The sequence below is a fragment of the Trachurus trachurus genome, assembly GCF_905171665.1.
Source record: "Trachurus trachurus genome assembly, chromosome: 10".
Lineage (NCBI taxonomy): Eukaryota > Metazoa > Chordata > Actinopteri > Carangiformes > Carangidae > Trachurus > Trachurus trachurus.
In genome coordinates this window covers 24,300,376-24,319,114 of record NC_139894.1, presented here as the reverse complement: position 1 = coordinate 24,319,114, position 18,739 = coordinate 24,300,376, and the positions used below count along the sequence as shown (strand labels likewise).

Genomic DNA, 18,739 nt, shown 5'->3' with positions numbered 1-18,739 from the left:
CAGCAAGACTGCAGTTAAGAGCAACTGAGTCAGAAAAAAAGAGTTTAAGTCAGGATCAATGATGGCACAATTTTCTGGCACTGACTATATGTTCAACTTGTTAAAAAAAAAAAAACACTGAGGGGCAACAAACTGGTGCTAAATAAAATCTGTTGTACACAACTACAATCAATGCAGCAAATAAAAATATGATGACAGCTGTTTTCTGATTTATCACTGTGTACATTAACACATTTCACTCCATCATTTTAACAACAGGAAAAAAAAGTTTAATAGTGAAAGTGCTCACTAAAATCTTAAGTGAGGATGAGATGCCATCTGGGTTATCTTGTCTTGGGCTTAAAGACTATACATTTAAAACAGACAGCAAAACTGTAGACATGGGCGGCGGGCCCTCGTGGAAAGATACTGTCTATATTTAATACATAAAACCATTAGTTGCATGATTGGAAATAGATTCCAATATTTTCTGGAGCTTGCCCCCCTTACTTGTAATAAAAAAGATATTTCAGCCTCTTCTGCTTCAGTCTCAGCTCCTGTTCTTGAAGGCTATTTATCTTTCAGTTCCCGACTGTGTGACATTGAAATATTAATGATTGGAGCGACAACGATAGAGAAATAATAACTTTTTTTTTTTTTTTTTAAGAAAAGCTGTGGATAGTCTCTTCACAACCACCTTTAACTATTTCACCGCTGATTGATGGTTATTCAAATAGCCTATTGTGATTGTAAAGATGATTCTTATCATTGATTGAGACATTTTCGCCTAAAATTGCGTGATGTCCCTGTACCCCTGTGTAAGCGCAATGTATAGTCTTCTCGTCTTATGAGTTGCTTTTCACGCTGTGGCTGTGTTGGCTCACCTCAGCTCACTGAGCGGCACCGGAGGGGAGGGGTTGAAAATGAAAGAGATGCGCGCGGCGAGAAGCCTTGTATCTCATTCAGACGAGCGGCAGCAGCAACATCGGCGGCGGCCTATCGCGATGTCAAACCGGCGGCGTGTTCTCCATCTGATGTGAACCTGGTCCACCGCATCTTTTAATGTCTCAGGTCGGAGAATTGATTAGGAGCCGTTTGTTTTTAACATGGGTCCAGGAGCGCGCGCCCCTCATCCTCCTCCTCCTCCGGCTGTCCGCGCCGCGCGGTCCTCTCTGTGTCTGTGTCTGTGCCTCATAGTTTTCCTCCACTGTGTCCAGGCTGCTGTGTCTGCAGGCGGTGTCTATGATGGTGAGTGTGATTGTTCCTCTGAACCGTGAATGAAATGGGATGTCTAAAGCCTGCATGATTTCCAGCAGCGAGGCTCCATCATCTGAGAATTCAATCTACCGCCACGTGTTTGTTGGTTGGTTATGCAAAATGTAAACAGCAGTAGACAAGTATTGATTTCATTATTGTTTGTCTTTCTTAAAGTGAGTCGTCCAATGCAAGCCTGAAAAAATATGTATATTTCCCTCTCTCATGGCCATCTGTCATCTCTCCACATTTTGTTCTGTCTTTCATCAGGTATGAATAAGCAGGGTTCAGCCAGGAGCATCCTTGACCATGTGCAGAGTTATGAGATTACTTATCCCATATGGCTGCATCCTCACAGACACAGCAGGTCTGCCAACAGAGAGGTGAGCCCCCCCACCCCCTTCTGTCTTCTCTCTCTGTCCCTTTGACTCATAAAACGATAAAAAAAAAAAAACACACACACATTTTAATCTTTATAAAAAGTTATATCTACCTGGGTGGACTACATTTGTGTGTTTGTTTTTTTCCTTCCAGCATCCAGCAGAGTCCCAGGTTCTGATCTACGCAGACGGCCAGGAGCTGAGACTACACCTGGAGAAAAACGAGTGAGTCGTGACAACAACGTCCACTGTTGACACATGTGATTGGAGGAGATAAATGTCTGGAAAGAGATACAGATAAGCAGGGGGTAATCCTTCACAGGAGGAGTTACCTGTACCAAATTATTCCAATCTGATAAAATCAAGTTAGCACATCAGCACTGAGTGTCTGTAGATATATAGCCACAAGACGCCCCGGCCAGCTCCATTTATTTGAACAGATGTTAGCTGTCACATGGACACATTTATAAGGTCAGCGCCCCTGCGGGTGCAGAAAGGGGGATAAGGGGAGGAAAGCAGGGTGATGGTTTTGGACGACAGAGGGTTGACACCCGATCTGTGTGCCTTGGGCAAACAGGAAGTAACAGGATTTGAGTCTACCTAACATCCTGTAATCTGATGGAGCGGTTCCTGTCCAGTAACAATGGCATGGTGATAGGAAGAGAGCAGAGAGAATCTCAGAGTTTAATGAACTCTGCGATGGCAGGGTGGGAGAGCAGGGCTGCAGCTCTTGAGATGTCAGTGGTGACAACAGAGCCGTGCTTTATCACTTCTGGGTTTGAGCCAGCGCACAAGTGGAAAGGGAAGCTTTTATGAGCATTAGAAATGGAGTCCATTTTTACCATCAGACGTGTACCCACTCTGTCACTCAGTCAGTCACAGCCACACACATTAACAAACCATGACTCCACTGTGTCTGACCAACCGTCCCCTCAGGGATTTGCCCCCCTGCTGCTCCCCCTGCCCAGCAGGTGGTCCCACTGTTAGAGTTCCTCCTGGGCTAAGAATTTTCATCAATCACACACAGTTTGTTCTGTGTGTATGTGTAGTTAGGTAAGTGAGGAAAATGAAAGAGTTGATTTTACATATATAAAATATTTCTACAGTCTATTTTGGCCTTCAGACTGAGATCAAGAAAGAGGAAATACTGTCCTGCAGAAATGTGTGACATCCTACTGTAAGCAAGAAAACTATATTTTGAAACTCCTTTTGTGCAACTGTTTCCTGGAACAGGAACACCTGAACTTTTCTTCACACTCTCACTTTACACAGTAAAGAGTGCTGCAATGCGAAAAAGGAAAGTTACCAAACTGAGACATTTTAAAGAGAAAAAAAGTAGACGCTGTTTCCTATTTAAGAAAAACATCCCACATCCTAAGTATTGATTAATTAATGCACCGTGTCTGAGAGCTTTATTGACTCGGAAAAGTCGTGTAAATACTCCTCAGCCTACTATTCATTGTGATTTTGTGTTTCATTTGCTGAAGTTTCATCCTCTTTGTCTTCTACACATTAATGCAATAATTCAATTAGAGGCTGTACAAAAATTATGAAGAGAGGAGGAGGAGTTGTTCTGAAACTACATTAATGTTTAAATTAATGTTTTTGATAACACTTAAAATTCAAAATCAGTTAGGCAAGTTGATTCATTGATCAGATAACATGTAATGTATTATTACGCTTTGTAGTTGGATCCATAATATCAGTGATTCTTTGCTGTGCTAAAGCTACTTAGAGGTTACTACTGTGTGTTACAATGGTAATTTACAATGTTACAGTGAGAAGTTCCCCCAGTAAATCAAGCATAGGAGTTGTTGTTTATTTGCAGCCTTATTTTTTTTAAATGTCTGATCGTTAATTTTGATCATAAAAGACAGACTATATAGCACTCATTTCTCTGTTTCTCTTTTATGACAGGTTTAGCCTGATTCATGCCATTAAGCAATGATTCCAAATAATCACATCGCATCCATACCATACTAATTAGAGCTACTAAATGTTTTGTTTTATTGTTCTGGTATTGGATTGGAAATCGGCTGATACATACATTCAGGTATCAGAATGAGGAAGGAAAGAAAAAAAATAGTATTGAAACATTTTGAGGGAGAGATATGTGTCTTTCTTTTTGGTCAGTAGCTCATGAACTTTATTCTGTAATGTCTCGTTTGCAGTTTGGTGGGTCTAATGAATAATGTTGTTTCAGCTAATAAGAAATCTAATAAAATAATGTACACAACACTTTTACACTTTTAGTTACAATGAGCTGGACAAGTGAAATCAATATTATTAAAAACAGAAATAACAAAAATTTAATGAAGTATGAATAAAACATCAGATAGCACAAGGAATAATGATTTAATCTTTGCCTAAAGGAAAAAGAGGTACACTCTTTCAAATCTTTACACACTGTGGGGTTTTTAAAAAAAAAAATGTATTAGATGGTTAGGTCTTCACATTGTCTGTTACATTATTTTGAGCACGGTTGTTTTCAAAGTCACAGTGAGGATCCATTAGAAATCTATAAACTGAACAATAGGTTTCACCTCCTCACCCCATCACTAAGCAGTGTTTCCCCTCTCTCAGATCTAAACAGAGAATCCCATACAGCACTTTACTGTCCACAGAGATCAATGCATGAGTTCGGTCAGAAGCCATGGAAAATGCTGCCAGTGTCCATCTCTGTGTCCTGGCTACTCCCTTGTGTCCTCATTGACCCTGTAACTGTTACTCTGACAGTCAGCAGATAAGGGAGAACCCAAATTAGCTGTGAGATTGTCTTGATCTTGTGTCTCCATTTATCCCCCTGCAGCATTTTACATCCCCCCCCCCCCCCCTCGCTCGCCGTCGTTTAATTCCAGTCCACGTCTTCTGGTCTTCACTTAATGTATCACTTAATCAAAGCATAAAGGACAACATGGCTGTGAATTTTTATGGGCATCAGCTCTCCCAGTGGCTGGAGTCCAGACTCAGTCCATTTATGTCCTCGCCGGTCATTCTTGGAAGTGTGTGTGTGTGTGTGTGTGTGTGTGTGTGTGTGTGTGTGTGTGTGTGTGTGTGTGTGTGTGTGTGTGTGTGTGTGTGTGTGTGTGTGTGTGTGTGAGTGTGAGTGTGAGTGTGAGTGTGAGTGTGAGTGTGAGTGTGAGTGTGTGGCTCTTTTTTCTTATTTTTTGGTTTGTACATGCTACACTGTGGGTGTCTGTGTGTCTGCTGGAGCTTTTATCTTAATGAAAGGCAGTGGTGCGGCCGTAGAGAGATGATTTGGTTAAGAGCCAGTCAGAGGCTATAGTGTGCTGACTCATAGGGCAGGAAAGGAAAGGGGATGTAAAAACATGGTGAGAGGAGGAAGCAGTGGAAGAAAGTGAGTGATGGACTGGGAGAGGAGGAGAAGGGTTGAGGTGACAAAAGTCATGGAAAGAGGAAAGAAGGGACAGTTTGCAGTTCAGTTTGGGTGTGAGTTATGTGCGTCAGGTTCAGATATGACTCGTGTGGATATCCTTGCTTCCTCCTCTGTGTGACTTTCTCTCCTCTTTTGTTTAACGCCCTTCCTGCACTCTCATAAGTGCATGAACCTGAATGAAGCACTCCCTTGGGACATGTACCCATCATTGTTCTTCCTCTCCTCTCCTCTCGTCCCTGCTATGTCTTCCCGTGTCCAACCTAAAAAAAACAACACCTCATCCTCATTTCTTTCCTCCCCTCACCTCATTTGATATTCCCCAGGGCTCTAGTACAAACATACATCTCTGCCTGTTAGGGGTTTGGGAGACTGTGGCCACACGCAGACAAGCGACGCAGACAGCTCCCCCAAAAGAATACAAACACAAGTAAAAGCGCAGACCTGATGGATTGCAGGTCTGGGGAGCACAGAACAAGAGAGATGCATTCGCTTGTCCTATTTGCTCTAGGGTCTGTGTTTAGTCTCACAATTGTGCGATCTCTGTATTGTGTGTGTTGGGGCAACACTCGCACAACAGAACATTTGCCTCCTTGTGCAATAAAAGCCTCTTAATCATCGAATGCTGAGTGGTACTATGACTTTGTGTCAGCCACCTCCCCCCTCCCTCCCTCCCTCCCTCCCTCCACTCATTTGCAGTGATGTCATCTGATACTATGAGGGAATGCGACCCACTGACCCTGATGCATTACCCCACATCTACTTCTCCTCTCTCCCCGCTTTCCTATCTCCCAAGTACATTAGCATTACTCCCCCACCACGTCTTTCTCCCTGTGAGGCTGAACCGAGCCTTTGTCTCAGCCTCGCTGGCAGACCGTCCTGATTCAGCCAGTATTTCGCTGCTCAATCACGGCATCTGTCTGGATGCTGGAGGACATCCAAATGCCCACCATCGCATCGCATAGAGGCCTTTACAGCCATGATTTGAAAGCTGTCACAGTGTTTTTAACACAATGCAATTAAGCATAAGGGTTTACGGTTTCCCAAGAGGGTTGGTGCAGAGTTTTATACTGGTTGACTCAAAGCTTGGCAATGAAGTTAACAGATTGGTTTATGCTACCTGTTGCTGGACCGGCTAAGACTGAGATCAAGGTCTTTTAGAGATCAGAGACAGACTTGACTTTGTCCTGTGTGTTCAGTAAACTATATATCATTCTGAAGACCAGACTTAATGTCCTACTCTTACTTCAATCTTGATGAACTAATCAAGCCACTTGGATAAGGGGCGAAACATCTTCAAGACATAAACTAAGTCTGCCTAGAGATGCCTTTGACCTGGACACATGAGAATTTGCACAGACACTTTAATCTTGATGGTTTGGTTATAACTATGATTTCTATGGCATGAAAAAGTCTAGTTACCTCTCAGTGGAAGAAATAGTGATAATGTCAGAAATTGTGAAGCACATGCACTTCTTATCAAAATTTACGGTAAGCTGGTCTTATCCTTTAAGTGGTGGCAATAGCTTTGTTAACAGCATGTTGTGTCTGTAGGATTTGTCACACAGTGGAAGGTTGTTACGCCATCAATCTACCAGTGTATACACTAGTTATCCCCAAGGACTACTAATGCAGCTGCTGATTGGCATGGGAAGAAAGGACAATGTGGGAAAGAAGAAGTTGTCGTCTCCTGTTCGAATGACAGACAAGGTTACACAGAGGAGCGGAGGACATGATGGGAATATGCTGGAAGACAGAGAAGTAGGAACACCAGAGGAAGACCAGATATACATGAGGTTAGAGGGTCAAATCACAACGCAGCGTGGATTACCCCATTTAGGGTGACATCAGCCGGATACATTACAACTGAGCAATCATTTTTAAGTCTTCTCTCAGGGTGCTTATGTCTCTGGATCCGTGTCTCTCCCAGTCTGCCCCCCCCCCCTCAACCTCCGAGTGGTAATCTGTCAAAGGATGTAGCAGCCCTTTTTCTGTCTTTGACTTGCTTTGTCGCTGATTATATCAACAGGCTTTCATTGTTTCAAGAGGCTTGTCTCCTCCAGGGCATCTGTGGGAGGACAAAAGAAAAATCCCCATCTCCCTTCATTTGTCTTTGTCATCCTTTTAAAGGAATAGCTTGACATTTTGGGAAACCCGCTTATTTGCTTTCTTGCTGAGAATTAGATAAGAGCATCGATGCCACCCTTAAGTCTGTAATGCTAAATACGAAGCTACAGCCAGCAGCTGGTTAGCTTAGGTAAGAATGAAGTGTGGAAATCATTTTTATTATCTAACACTCAAGAAGAAAATGAGCGTATATTCCCTAAAGCAGCCTATTTCTTTAACTTTATTACACTGACTTCTTAGCCTGCAAAGTTGAAAAGGTAACAGTTAATTTTGAGAAACCCGGAGGTACAGCTACGAGCTATTTAAGATGAAAAATGAATGAAGGTAGATGATAAATAATAAATAAAAAAAATAGCGGGGCTAATCAGTGTGGGAACATCTCAGGCCTGTCTTGTGTTTATTTTAGACTTCAGTCACATCCACTTTTTCAACCAGCATCAGCAGATGCAGGCAGGTTTCCCCACAGCTTTATTTCACTGCCACTGCAGTCTGTTTGATGGATCAGCGTTAGACTGTGGGAGGAGATATGAGAAGAGATTCCAGGAGACAGAGAAAAAGGAAACCAGATGTGAGGCAGACAGAGTTTATGAATGAAAACAGGAAAAATGGATTGAGACAGAGTTTGAAAGAGAAAGACAGGAAAACAAGCATCTGAACGAGATGTAAATATTGAGCCGGCACGTTGACACAAGGTTGACAGAAACGGCCTCAGAGTTCAAAGACACCCACTCAATCGCATGCGCACACACACACACACACACACTAATGGAGACTTAAGAGCCACATTCTACCACAATAAAACTAATGTCTCTCTCCATATGTCTACATTTAGCTGGTTCGTCAGCCTCTCCTGTGTAGACTGTATTGTATACTAATTGAGAAATTCCATTAATAGAGAAAAATAGGAGGATGTTACTCAGTAAGATAAAGCTAAACAACGGACCCGGGACATAATAACAAACTTTGAATCTCGGAGCATAGGGATGTTACTGTCCTCTATCAGCTCTCCAGGAGGCAAAAAGGGTCATATGGGAAAGATATATGTGGATTTTATTAGAGCCAAAAACACTTTCTGCATTCTTTTTTTATAGTTTCTTATCTGTGGGAGGATCTTTGTCTAAAATCTTTAAAGCTGTCTGGCTTTGTGAAGCGTCGCTGTCAGGATGAATGTTTTATGAACCATGGGCTGCTGCAGAGAATCTCCTACCTCCTCTGTTTCCTCAAGTTATATTTTTTCACAATCATTCTCCCATATTGTTCCTGAAGGTCTGATACTACATATATCATCTTTCAAAATAGTCACAAAATTTTTGTTGTCTTTCACTAGGCAGCTGTTGGCCCCTGGATATCAGGAGATTTGGTATGGTCCTGATGGAGCTCGAAAGTTCTCCTTGCCTGCCAACACCGTAAGTCTCTGAGACAGTTTGATTTCCTTGTGGAGGGGAGTAATATGATCATGGGAAAGACATAAACATCAATGCACTTAATCAAATACAATTGTAAATGTGTGTAAGGTTTGAAAGGCAGTCTTTCTCACCACCATCATCTTGCTTCCCTCTAAAGAGCCTTGTGTGTTGAGCTATTGTTGTTTCTCTCTTTCAGGGACATTGTTTCTACCATGGGACAGTTCAGGGCATTGAAGGCTCCACTGTTGCTGTTAGCACATGCTCAGGACTCAGGTGAGTTAGTCTCTACCACCGGCTGTATACATAGTTTTCTAATATTTAGTTTTGGTCCCATCTGTAAAAGTCCTTTCTTAGATTCAAAGAAGTCTCCCATAGGAAGAAATCCCTCCAAAAATAAAAGCCTATTCATGAGTAGAGCTTCGATAGTGAAGCGCAGGAAGACGACTCTTCTGCAGCTTTAGAAGTCGACACAGCAGAGAAGTTTTTGCAGCACAAATGACGGGAAGTTAGGTGATGCAGATTAGATTATATTTGTGACTGATCTCATCAAATATGTGTTTTTTCCGCTCAGTCGTCAAATTGAAGTTATTACATTACCTTTTACACCCTCAGTTTGTTTTCCAGCTGGCAGGCTACACAGCAGAATAGTATTGATGGATGCAAAGCCAGTTTCCCCAGTGTTTTAAGATGCACTGACAGAATATCTGTCTACATAATAGGTGATTTACTGTGGTGGAACATTTACCACTGTCGTCCACTTGCCAAAATACAGGAGAAAATATGTGGAAGTGTTTCAGCCATTTTCACATCTCTAATACTACTATGAGAAACCTAACCAAAGAAAGAAGGGTTCATTGAAATCCTATCTCAGGTTTCACACATATACATGATGGCAAAGATGTTATAAATGCACTGTAATGTTCATGGTAATGCACTATAGTCTATCACCATACAATATGTACGTTTGATTATTTCCTCAAAGGAAATTTATGACTTGCTTTTTTGTAAGTAATTTTCAACAAAACCACACTTTAAATATGTTAGATATATTGTTTAAATATCAGTTAGTGTAGATCCAGCAGCAGACTAGCAACAGAGCCAACCACAAATAATCACAAACAAAAGCTCTTCCAGTTTTAAATTAAGCTCAGTTGTAAGGCATACAATTTTGTGGACATGTTTTTTATTTTAGATGAAAATGTTCCCAAAACGTACACAGCCTGTTATCAAACCATGGTTGAATAGGTAAGGTGACAGGAAACACTTGTGTGCAGTGTCTTGTGTAGTCCAGTAGGTTAGTAGGTCAGTGAGTACAGCTCAGTATGGAGATCCTGTGTTTTCTCCTGGTGTGGCTCCAGAGCAGCTGATATTTCCTGCTGAAGACACACAGAGAGCAGAGGCCGGCTGCAGAGGAGGAGCTGGCAAGGAACCGACAGAAATCGTAGCCATATGTGTGTGTTTCTGCCGGGTCATCAGCCTCTGCATCTGGAGGCTGGATTAATACATCTTTTTAGTGATGTAGATTCTCTGGAGAAATGCAAACACAGCATAGAGAGATGCTGACATGTGGGCGTCTGACCTCTCCAGATGTTTCTTACAGCTGTTTGACCCGCTGCTTTGTGCGTGCTGCTCATGTTTGTGTGTCGGCGTCTGCAGTCTGGAGTAATTTTGTGAAGAAGCCAGAGGATTGTGTATCACTCAGCGGATCTTCATTTATATTATTTATACAACAGTTAATCACCTGAGACATGCATCATCATGCTCCACACATCTGTAAAACCTCCAGAGCTTTGGCGTGCAATCATACAATGCCCCCTTTGCGTTTGATTGAAAATGTAATCCACATTACTGCAAATTAAATTAAATCAAACATGTTAACATTTAAACAGATAATAAGAGAAACAATGCTTTTCACAGTCGTTCTATAGAAAACACACGATTGATTCCCATTGATTTCCTCAAGCTATGATTGGATGGAACCATTAACTGTGCCTTGTTTCCCCAGGGGACTGATTTCTCTGAACACAAGCGTCAGCTATCTGATAGAGCCTCTTCCTGTCTCCACGGATGCTCAGCAGCACGCCGTGTTCAGAGCCGAGAGCCTTCGTCTACCAGGAGGGAGCTGCCTGCATCACCATGGCAACAGCGGGAGCGAGGAGAGGCTGAATGACTTCATCCAGGGAATGATGTCACCATGGAGAGCGAGGGTGAGTTCAGACAGGACGAGCAGACGAGTTTACCACAAAGCACGACGACAACGAGTTCAGAACATTTTCTGCATTATTTCCATTTCCATTCAGGAGAGACGGGACCTGAGTAAGAACATGAAGTACGTAGAGCTGCTGATGGTGGCTGACAAGGCTGAGGTGAGGAGACGGTGTATGATATGCTCATATTTAGAAACTATTAAACCACACGCAATTGTGTAAATATAAATCTCTGATTCACATCCTGTCTGTTATTGGAAGTGTAAAAAGTCCCCTTTGAGGTCTTTGAAGATTTCAAAATAAGTCTGTGGGTGTATGTGGGTGGAGAGGAGAGGAGGGCGTGTGCCTATTTCAGTTAACAATGTGGTTACTATGTCCCACAGTTTGAGAAGCATGGGCGTGACCTCCAAAGCACTCAGATGAAACTATTGGAGGCTGCTAACTTGGTTGACAAGGTAACAATTCAATTTAATTTAATTCAATTCAATTCAATACAACTTATATGTCCCCAGGGGGCAATTCAAAACACACAGGGCAGTTATGCATAATGGCATATACGAATAAAATAAGATGGTAATAAGTTAAATAAAATGCAAATAAAAACAAGAAACATTAATATACATATGTACATGCATGAATGGATAAAGTTAGTGTGCCAGCAGTCTGTGTGAGGTAGCGTGTCCATCAGTGGGTTTGTGTGTGATGTGTAGTGACAAAACCACATCTATATTTACTCATGATGAGTAAATTCTCTCTCTGTAACACTTTTCCTCTGTCTCCACACACCTGCAGTACTACAAGGCTTTGAACATCCGTGTTGCATTAATCGGCCTGGAGGTGTGGACCAGCCAGGACATGATCAATGTGTCTGATAACCCACACAGCACTCTGGCAGCGTTCCTGTCCTGGAGACGCAGACAACTCCACAAACTCCCCAACGACAACGCTCAGCTCATCACGTCAGTGTCGCTCACTCGCTACTAGTCTCATCGATTGTCAGTTTTTCCCCTCACCAGCTCTAGCTTCTCCCTGTCCCCTCTCAGCCCTCTGTCCCACGGGGCAGATCTCTGAGTTGATTTCATCTTCACTGTGTGAGACTAAAAAACATTACCTCTTGTATCCCAGTTCGCTCCTGTCCAGTTGGAACTAATCAGTGGTGGCGTTTCTGTCTCCAGGGGGAAGTCTTTCCAGGGCACCACCATTGGGCTGGCACCTCTTAAAGCCATGTGCTCCGACTACCAGTCTGGAGGAGTGAACACGGTGAGAGACAAGAGTCTAAATAAACAGTAACCCATCAGGGGACATTATCATCAATGTCTAATCAACTTGCTGCAACTTGACAGAAATAAAAATGTAAGGTTGCTGGAAACCTCTGGCGCTTATATTCCGGTTTTAATTATTTTATGTGCCAGTCCACATCAAGTTGAGATGACATTTCCATAATTTTAAAGTCTTCTTTGAGCGTCAACTCTGGTTCTTTTTCTTTTTTTTTCAAAAGGACCACTCTGAATCAGCAGTTGGTGTTGCCGCCACTATGGCGCACGAGATGGGTCACAACTTCGGCATGAGCCATGACAGTACAGGCTGCTGTCAGGCAAAAGCAGAAGATGGGGGTTGCATCATGGCTGCTGCGACTGGGTAAGATGGGTAAATTACTAACATAGAACTAATATATACAGTTAGTTACACAGAAGAAATACATGGGATTTAAAAATCTAAATGAATGAAGTATTGTGATTTTCTTCATGCCGTATTTGTGTTTCCTATGGTGCAGGCATCCATTTCCACGTGTGTTTAACGGCTGTAATGAGAAGGAGCTGATGAGCTACCTGAGCTCTGGAGGGGGGAAGTGTCTCTTCAACCTGCCTAACACCAGAGCCATGTACGGAGGTCAGCGCTGTGGCAATGGCTACCTGGAGGATGGAGAGGAGTGTGACTGTGGGGAGGAAGAGGTCAGCGCGTGTGTGTGTGTGTTTGTTTGTGGTGTGGCTCTGGATTGGAGAAGTTAATAATTATCTTTTTTAAGTTTTGAAGGCCAGGACTCATGGTTCAGTTCTTTTTGTGTAGGAGTGCACCAGTCCCTGCTGTAATGCCAACAACTGCACTCTGAAAGCTGGAGCTGAGTGTGCCCATGGCATCTGCTGTGATAACTGCAAGGTACCAACAATACAATCTGTAAACTTGTAAACAAACAAAACAAAAAAAAACCTGTCTCCCTTCTTGATGCATGCATCCCCTGGGCTATTTCTTACTATGAGCTAAACACCGTATCTTTGAAATTATAACCTGGCAAATTAATGTTTCCTCCTTTTCATTCTTTGTACTGGTGTTTCCTGAATGCCCTCTCTCCTCCTCGCCTCTCTCGGCGTAGTTGAAGAGCCCAGGTGTGCTGTGCCGTGCTCCCTCAGGGTCGTGTGACTTGCCAGAGTACTGCGACGGAAAAGCAGAGTCTTGTCCTGCTAATTTCTATCTGGTGGATGGTACATTATGCGCAGGCGGGCAGGCCTACTGTTACACTGGCATGTGTCTGACCCTGGAGCAGCAGTGTCTGTCACTGTGGGGACAAGGTTGGTAAAGTTTCTGCTTATAACCTGTAAATCTTCTGCATAAGACATTGTAAATAGCTGTGCTTTTCCTGACAAGTTGAAATCAAACATGTTGTTTGCAAAAATGTATACATCTTGACTTTTATATTTAACCAATTCTTGATGTAATTGTATAAATATCCAGATTAGGATTACTATAAAAGTATGACTTGTTTGCCATATACAAATATTGATTTTATATCTAAGGCTGCCAGTGCCACCAACAACAAAAAAAATCCAAACTCTCATTATAGTAGGTATTAATTGAGATGGTAAATGATTAAATCATATTCTTAATATATACAGTAATATGGACCAAGGAATTTCATGAAGGTCTGCTCTATAATCTTAGTCTCATTTATTCTTGAAGGAATTTCAAAGGTATTGAATGTAACCTAAATCATAAACACCACTAAGGATTCTATGCAAGATTTTTAACCATCGAATATTCTCAGGGTTGTGTCTTCAAAGCAATTAATTAAAAATCCAACGCATGCTGAAGCAGAGAGGCTGGATAGTGTTAGAGATCAGCCCTCTGTGGATCAGGGGATTAGGGATTGTTATTGGACAGTGTCCATATTCATGTTGTGACAGAGCCTCCCAGGAGAGCCTTTGTAGTACCACAGGAGCCACACAGAACAGTAAGGGGTGCCATCTGGCCTCCATCAGGTGGTCGCATACGACACACTGTGCATGGGTTTGTTTGTGTATGAGCGGCAGTATTAATACATTTCCATGGATGTTCTTTCCTCTGACCACAGATGGCCGTGCAGCCCCTGACCTGTGTTTTAAGAAGGTAAATGAAGCAGGGGACATGTATGGGAACTGTGGTAAAGATGTGCTTGGGAAATACAGGAGCTGTAAGGAGAGGTAAGGATGTAACCTTTCAACTGTGTATACGTCCTTTGGTTTAAACTCTTCTCACTTAATTCAAGAAGCACCTCTACATTTCCAAACAATTACAACTTCAGCATCTTGTGCTATTTTCTATGTTGAAAATTGATCAATCCAAAAAAAACCTACTTTTTCTGCCAGGGATGCTAAATGTGGGAAGATCCAGTGTTTAACATCAGCCTTCAAGCCCGTTCAGAACACTGCTGTTCGGATAGAAACCACCGTCACAGTGGGCAATAAGAGGATCCAGTGTATGGGAACTCATGTGTACAAACCTGGGCAGGGGCAGGAGGACGCACAGGGAGACACTCTGGACCCAGGCCTGGTCATGACTGGCACGAAGTGTGGTGATGACTCGGTGAGATACATGGAGAAGCACTAAGGAGTATTTATTATACGGGGCAAAAAGCATGCTTTTCATCTCTTACTGAAAGTTCAGAAGTTGTTTTACTTGTAAGAACGCTACATTTAAGTGCTTTCATTTGCTACGTTTGTGCCCCCAAGGTGATTTTCTACTACTCTGACTTTCTTGACTTTCTTCCTCACCCCTCCTTCAGATTTGCTTTAATGGAGAGTGCCGCAATGCATCTTTTCTCAGAGCTGACGAGTGCAATGCCAAATGCCATGGACACGGGGTAAGTTTCCATGAGCATGTGGAAGGATCCTTTGAGATGGATTTCCTCACAGTGCTGGAGAAACGTTGGCTGCTGGCCCACTATTACTGAAAATGGCAACCTTGGCAGTGATACAAGATTTGGATCCTTTACTTAATTAGAAGTAGAAACACAGCATTGTATAAATATATTCTGGTACGTGTACGTGTCCTGCTTTGGAAGTAGTAAAAGTAAAGTAAAGTGTTATCAGCAGAATTGGAGTAGAGTATCCAAAGCACTCATACAGCAGGATGGTCCCACTGTAGCTATTGGATTAATTTGCTGTAATAAAAAATAGATTATTTCCTCTAAAATGAAATGGAGTGAAGGTAAACAGTACAGAAAGTACAAGTACCTCACATCTGTACTTGAACCTTGTTTCATCCTACTGTTGAATCTTGGAAGTCATTCACTCCAGGCACATTTATGTTGTCATTTAGTAGCATCTAGCATGTAATATACCGGGTATTACGTTCTCTCACCAGCTGTGTAACAACAACCATAACTGCCACTGTGACCGTGGGTGGGCTCCTCCTCTGTGTGACCAGAAGGGGTCAGGTGGGAGTGTAGACAGTGGACCTGTCATCAGCCACAGTGAGACACTCAGTTGTTTTTTTTTACATGCATAAGTTGACAGTTTTTAAAAAATGTCTAGTTTGACTTCCTGACTTTTGTCTCCTTTCATCAGGCAGTCTTCTTCCAGTCCTGCTTGTCCTCCCTCTGGTTCTCTTTGTGGTTTTGGCTGCTGTTGGACTGTGGTGCTGCTACAAACATAAACTCCACCCACTGAAAGCTTCTGCTCCGCCCCCACTGCCCAAGTATGTCATTGTGAAGGATGGATGGATGGATGGATGGATGGATGGATGGATGGATGGATGGATGGATGGATGGATGGATGGATAACTTTTATTCCAGACTCAGGGTCCATACACGCAAGACAAACATTTAAAGGGATAGTTCAACATTTTTGAAAATTGGCCCATCGCCATGATCCCCCTAGTAATAGCAGTAGGTTCGTTACCTTTAATTGTTGGTCCAAGCTGCTTTTAGATCGGGGGAGAAGAATACCGAGCGGCGCAGCTACACTACGGAGGCTAATGGAATTTCTTGGTTTTGCTCATCAAACTCAGCAAATACACAACCAAAAAACTCAAAAACGCTGTGGTGGACAAGTTGTGACCTGCACATTTACCACGCTATGAGATAATAGCGGAAAGTTAAGAGAAGTGAAGCAAATACTCGGAACTACTTTCTTCAGTGAACCACTGGTCGGAGGGACACAGTGTGCGCACCTCAGCCAGTGCCGTAGTATACGGACGTATCTGCAGTAAACAGGCGCTTTTGAAATCACTCCGCCGAGCAGCCGTCTAGAGTGTAAAGTCCGACTTTGCCTCTAAAACAACTCCATCTCGCAACTTTCCGCTATTATCTCATAGCGTGGTGAATGTGCAGGTCACAACTTGTCCACCCCAGCGTTTTTGAGTTTTTTGGTTGTGTATTTGCTGAGTTTGATGAGCAAAACCAAGAAATTCCATTAGCCTCCGTAGTGTAGCTGCGCCGCTCGGTATTCTTCTCCCCCGATCTAAAAGCAGCTTGGACCAACAATTAAAGGTAACGAACCTACTGCTATTACTAGGGGGATCATGGCGATGGGCCAATTTTCAAAAATGTTGAACTATCCCTTTAACAAAAACAAAACAAAGAGACCACAGTAAAAGATGTGTATTTGGATGTACACTATGAGTGATGGGTATGTGTGTGTGTTTCTAACAGGTGCTCACCCCGGGCTGAGGGCAGGCCCGAGTGTGCTGACAATCATGTGAATGGTCACACAAACCCGACATTCTTGCTAAAGAAACAGCAGCCAGACCACCTGGTAAAGTAGCCCATGATGAACACACACTGTGTTTCACTCTCAAAGGAATTTTAAAATCGAAAGCAACAGTTGCTTTCGATTTAAAATTCCTTTGAGATACTATGACCTGGACAAATGAGAATATGCACAGGCTTACTGTATTTGACTGTTGCTTCTGAATATACAAAAATATAATTAACATTCTGCCGCAGGTGAAGTCCCCTCCTCACCCGAGCCCGTCTTGCTCAGCGAGGTCCAGACATAGTATCGTGCGTCCGGCAGTGAAACCTCCTCCCATACCTGCATATGCTGCACAGAAACAAGAGCAGACGCCCCAGCCACAGATTCAGCCTGTGGACTCTCCTCAGAGACAATACGCTCCTTTTAAACCTGCACAGCTGGCCCAGCAGAAACAAAACCGGGCTCCTCCTCCTCCTCCTCCACCTTCAGGACCTCCACCAGCACCCCCACTACATTCCCTGGGTATTAAAAGCCGTGCACAGCCTTCAGCTGCATCTAAACCCGTACCAGACCCTCCTGACAGACCTCCACCACCTTGTCCTGGCATCCAAGCATCAGCGGTGAATATTTTCTCTATTCTTTTTCACACAAATAAAGCCATGTGCAAAAAAGTCTGACTTGTCATTTCTATGTAGGAACAACATCAAGCGAAAGGCCTGCAGGTTACCCCTAATGCCCTGCAGAGAGGAAAAGCTGCTTTGGCTCCATCTGCTGGACAGAAAAAGCCAACAGGTAAATCATCAAGTGTTTGTTTTTTCTAATGCCAGTAAATGCAAAACCCCAATTAATTTATGTGTTGTTTTTTTCCTTTAGAACTTAAAGGGATCTCAGGGAGACGTTGGTGACCAACATTTACATCCAGAAGTGGACTGCTCCAAACTATCTATTTAGTGGTTGGCCAAGAAATCATGGTACTGCAGGATACAATGAATACTTGATACACCTGGTCTGCGGATTATGGTATATTTATTCTCATGTGTATTGAGGAAAAATGGGAGACTTATGAGAAGTTACAAAACATATCACATCAAGGACATTTTAAGTCTAAGATTTAGGCTGAATTAGTGTTTTGTAAATTTGCCCTATGTATCTGCTGTATCCATTTGAACCAGCCAGGGCTGTGAATTTAAGAACCTTTTTTTTTTTTTTGCAATTATTGTACCAGATGTTAAAAGAAATGTGAGATTGTCCCATGTGTGTCAGCAGTGTTGAAACACAGGGCTATTTATTCACAAAGCAAAGAAAATGAATGTTTACAGTGTAGCCTATGTACTAATCATGGTGTCTCTATTAAAGAGCATCAGCTGGGGAAATCTTATATTAAGAAAAAATGCCAATAGTGAAGTGCTTCCGCTTCTTATGTAAGAAAAATATTGGGATTTTAACTGGACTACTTTGGACCAATGAAAGCTCTACATGCATGCTATAAGTATACTAATGCTGGGAGATACATGTGTGAGGTCAGGAAATGTTCGATTCGTCAGTTTTCTTTGTTGTTTTTTTTACGATTTTATATTTGTGTCATGTTGCACATTTTGCTTTTTTTTTTGCATCAAATTCTCCAGAAGATATTAATATACTTTTACATAGTCCCAATCAGTCACACTTACCTTTACACCTACAGTAGTTGAGTATTTGGTACCAAAAAGATTTGGGATGAATTCTCACTTGGTGACCTTTCAAATTGGCATTAACAACCAAACAACTCAAACGACTAAGTTGTTTGTGACAACATTTCTTAAGGCAAGAGAAATGTTCAAAACAGTTGCAAAAATAAGCAATAGTTTTATGTACATTAGTTTAACTTCCCAAACTTGCACCATAAAATGAAATGATTTGTCCAAAGATGTTACTAAATCTGTTCAATGGGACTTCCCTCATGACCAAAAGTACTACATGCTTATTATTTTACCTAAGAAGACTTTACTTGACTGCAGGGGCAATGTAACAGAGATAACTCTGGCATTATTGTAAGGTACTGTTC

General features: G+C 42.4%; 1 protein-coding gene across 1 annotated transcript; it reads left to right on the top strand.

The window, feature by feature from the left end:
* Positions 1-1,085: 1,085 nt before the first annotated feature.
* On the top strand, positions 1,086-17,911 carry adam19b (ADAM metallopeptidase domain 19b; the record flags this gene model as incomplete). Its single annotated transcript, XM_083980287.1, has 23 exons — positions 1,086-1,227; positions 1,504-1,616; positions 1,768-1,838; positions 8,462-8,540; positions 8,737-8,813; positions 10,546-10,747; positions 10,841-10,906; positions 11,131-11,202; positions 11,540-11,706; positions 11,923-12,007; positions 12,246-12,385; positions 12,522-12,699; positions 12,815-12,904; positions 13,119-13,314; positions 14,094-14,202; positions 14,368-14,584; positions 14,784-14,861; positions 15,365-15,473; positions 15,568-15,697; positions 16,653-16,755; positions 16,947-17,315; positions 17,391-17,487; positions 17,569-17,911. The coding sequence occupies 23 exons, from the start codon at positions 1,086-1,088 to the stop codon at positions 17,598-17,600; spliced, it is 2,922 nt and encodes a 973-aa protein (XP_083836413.1). The 3' UTR covers positions 17,601-17,911.
* Between the last annotated feature and the right edge of the window lie 828 nt (positions 17,912-18,739).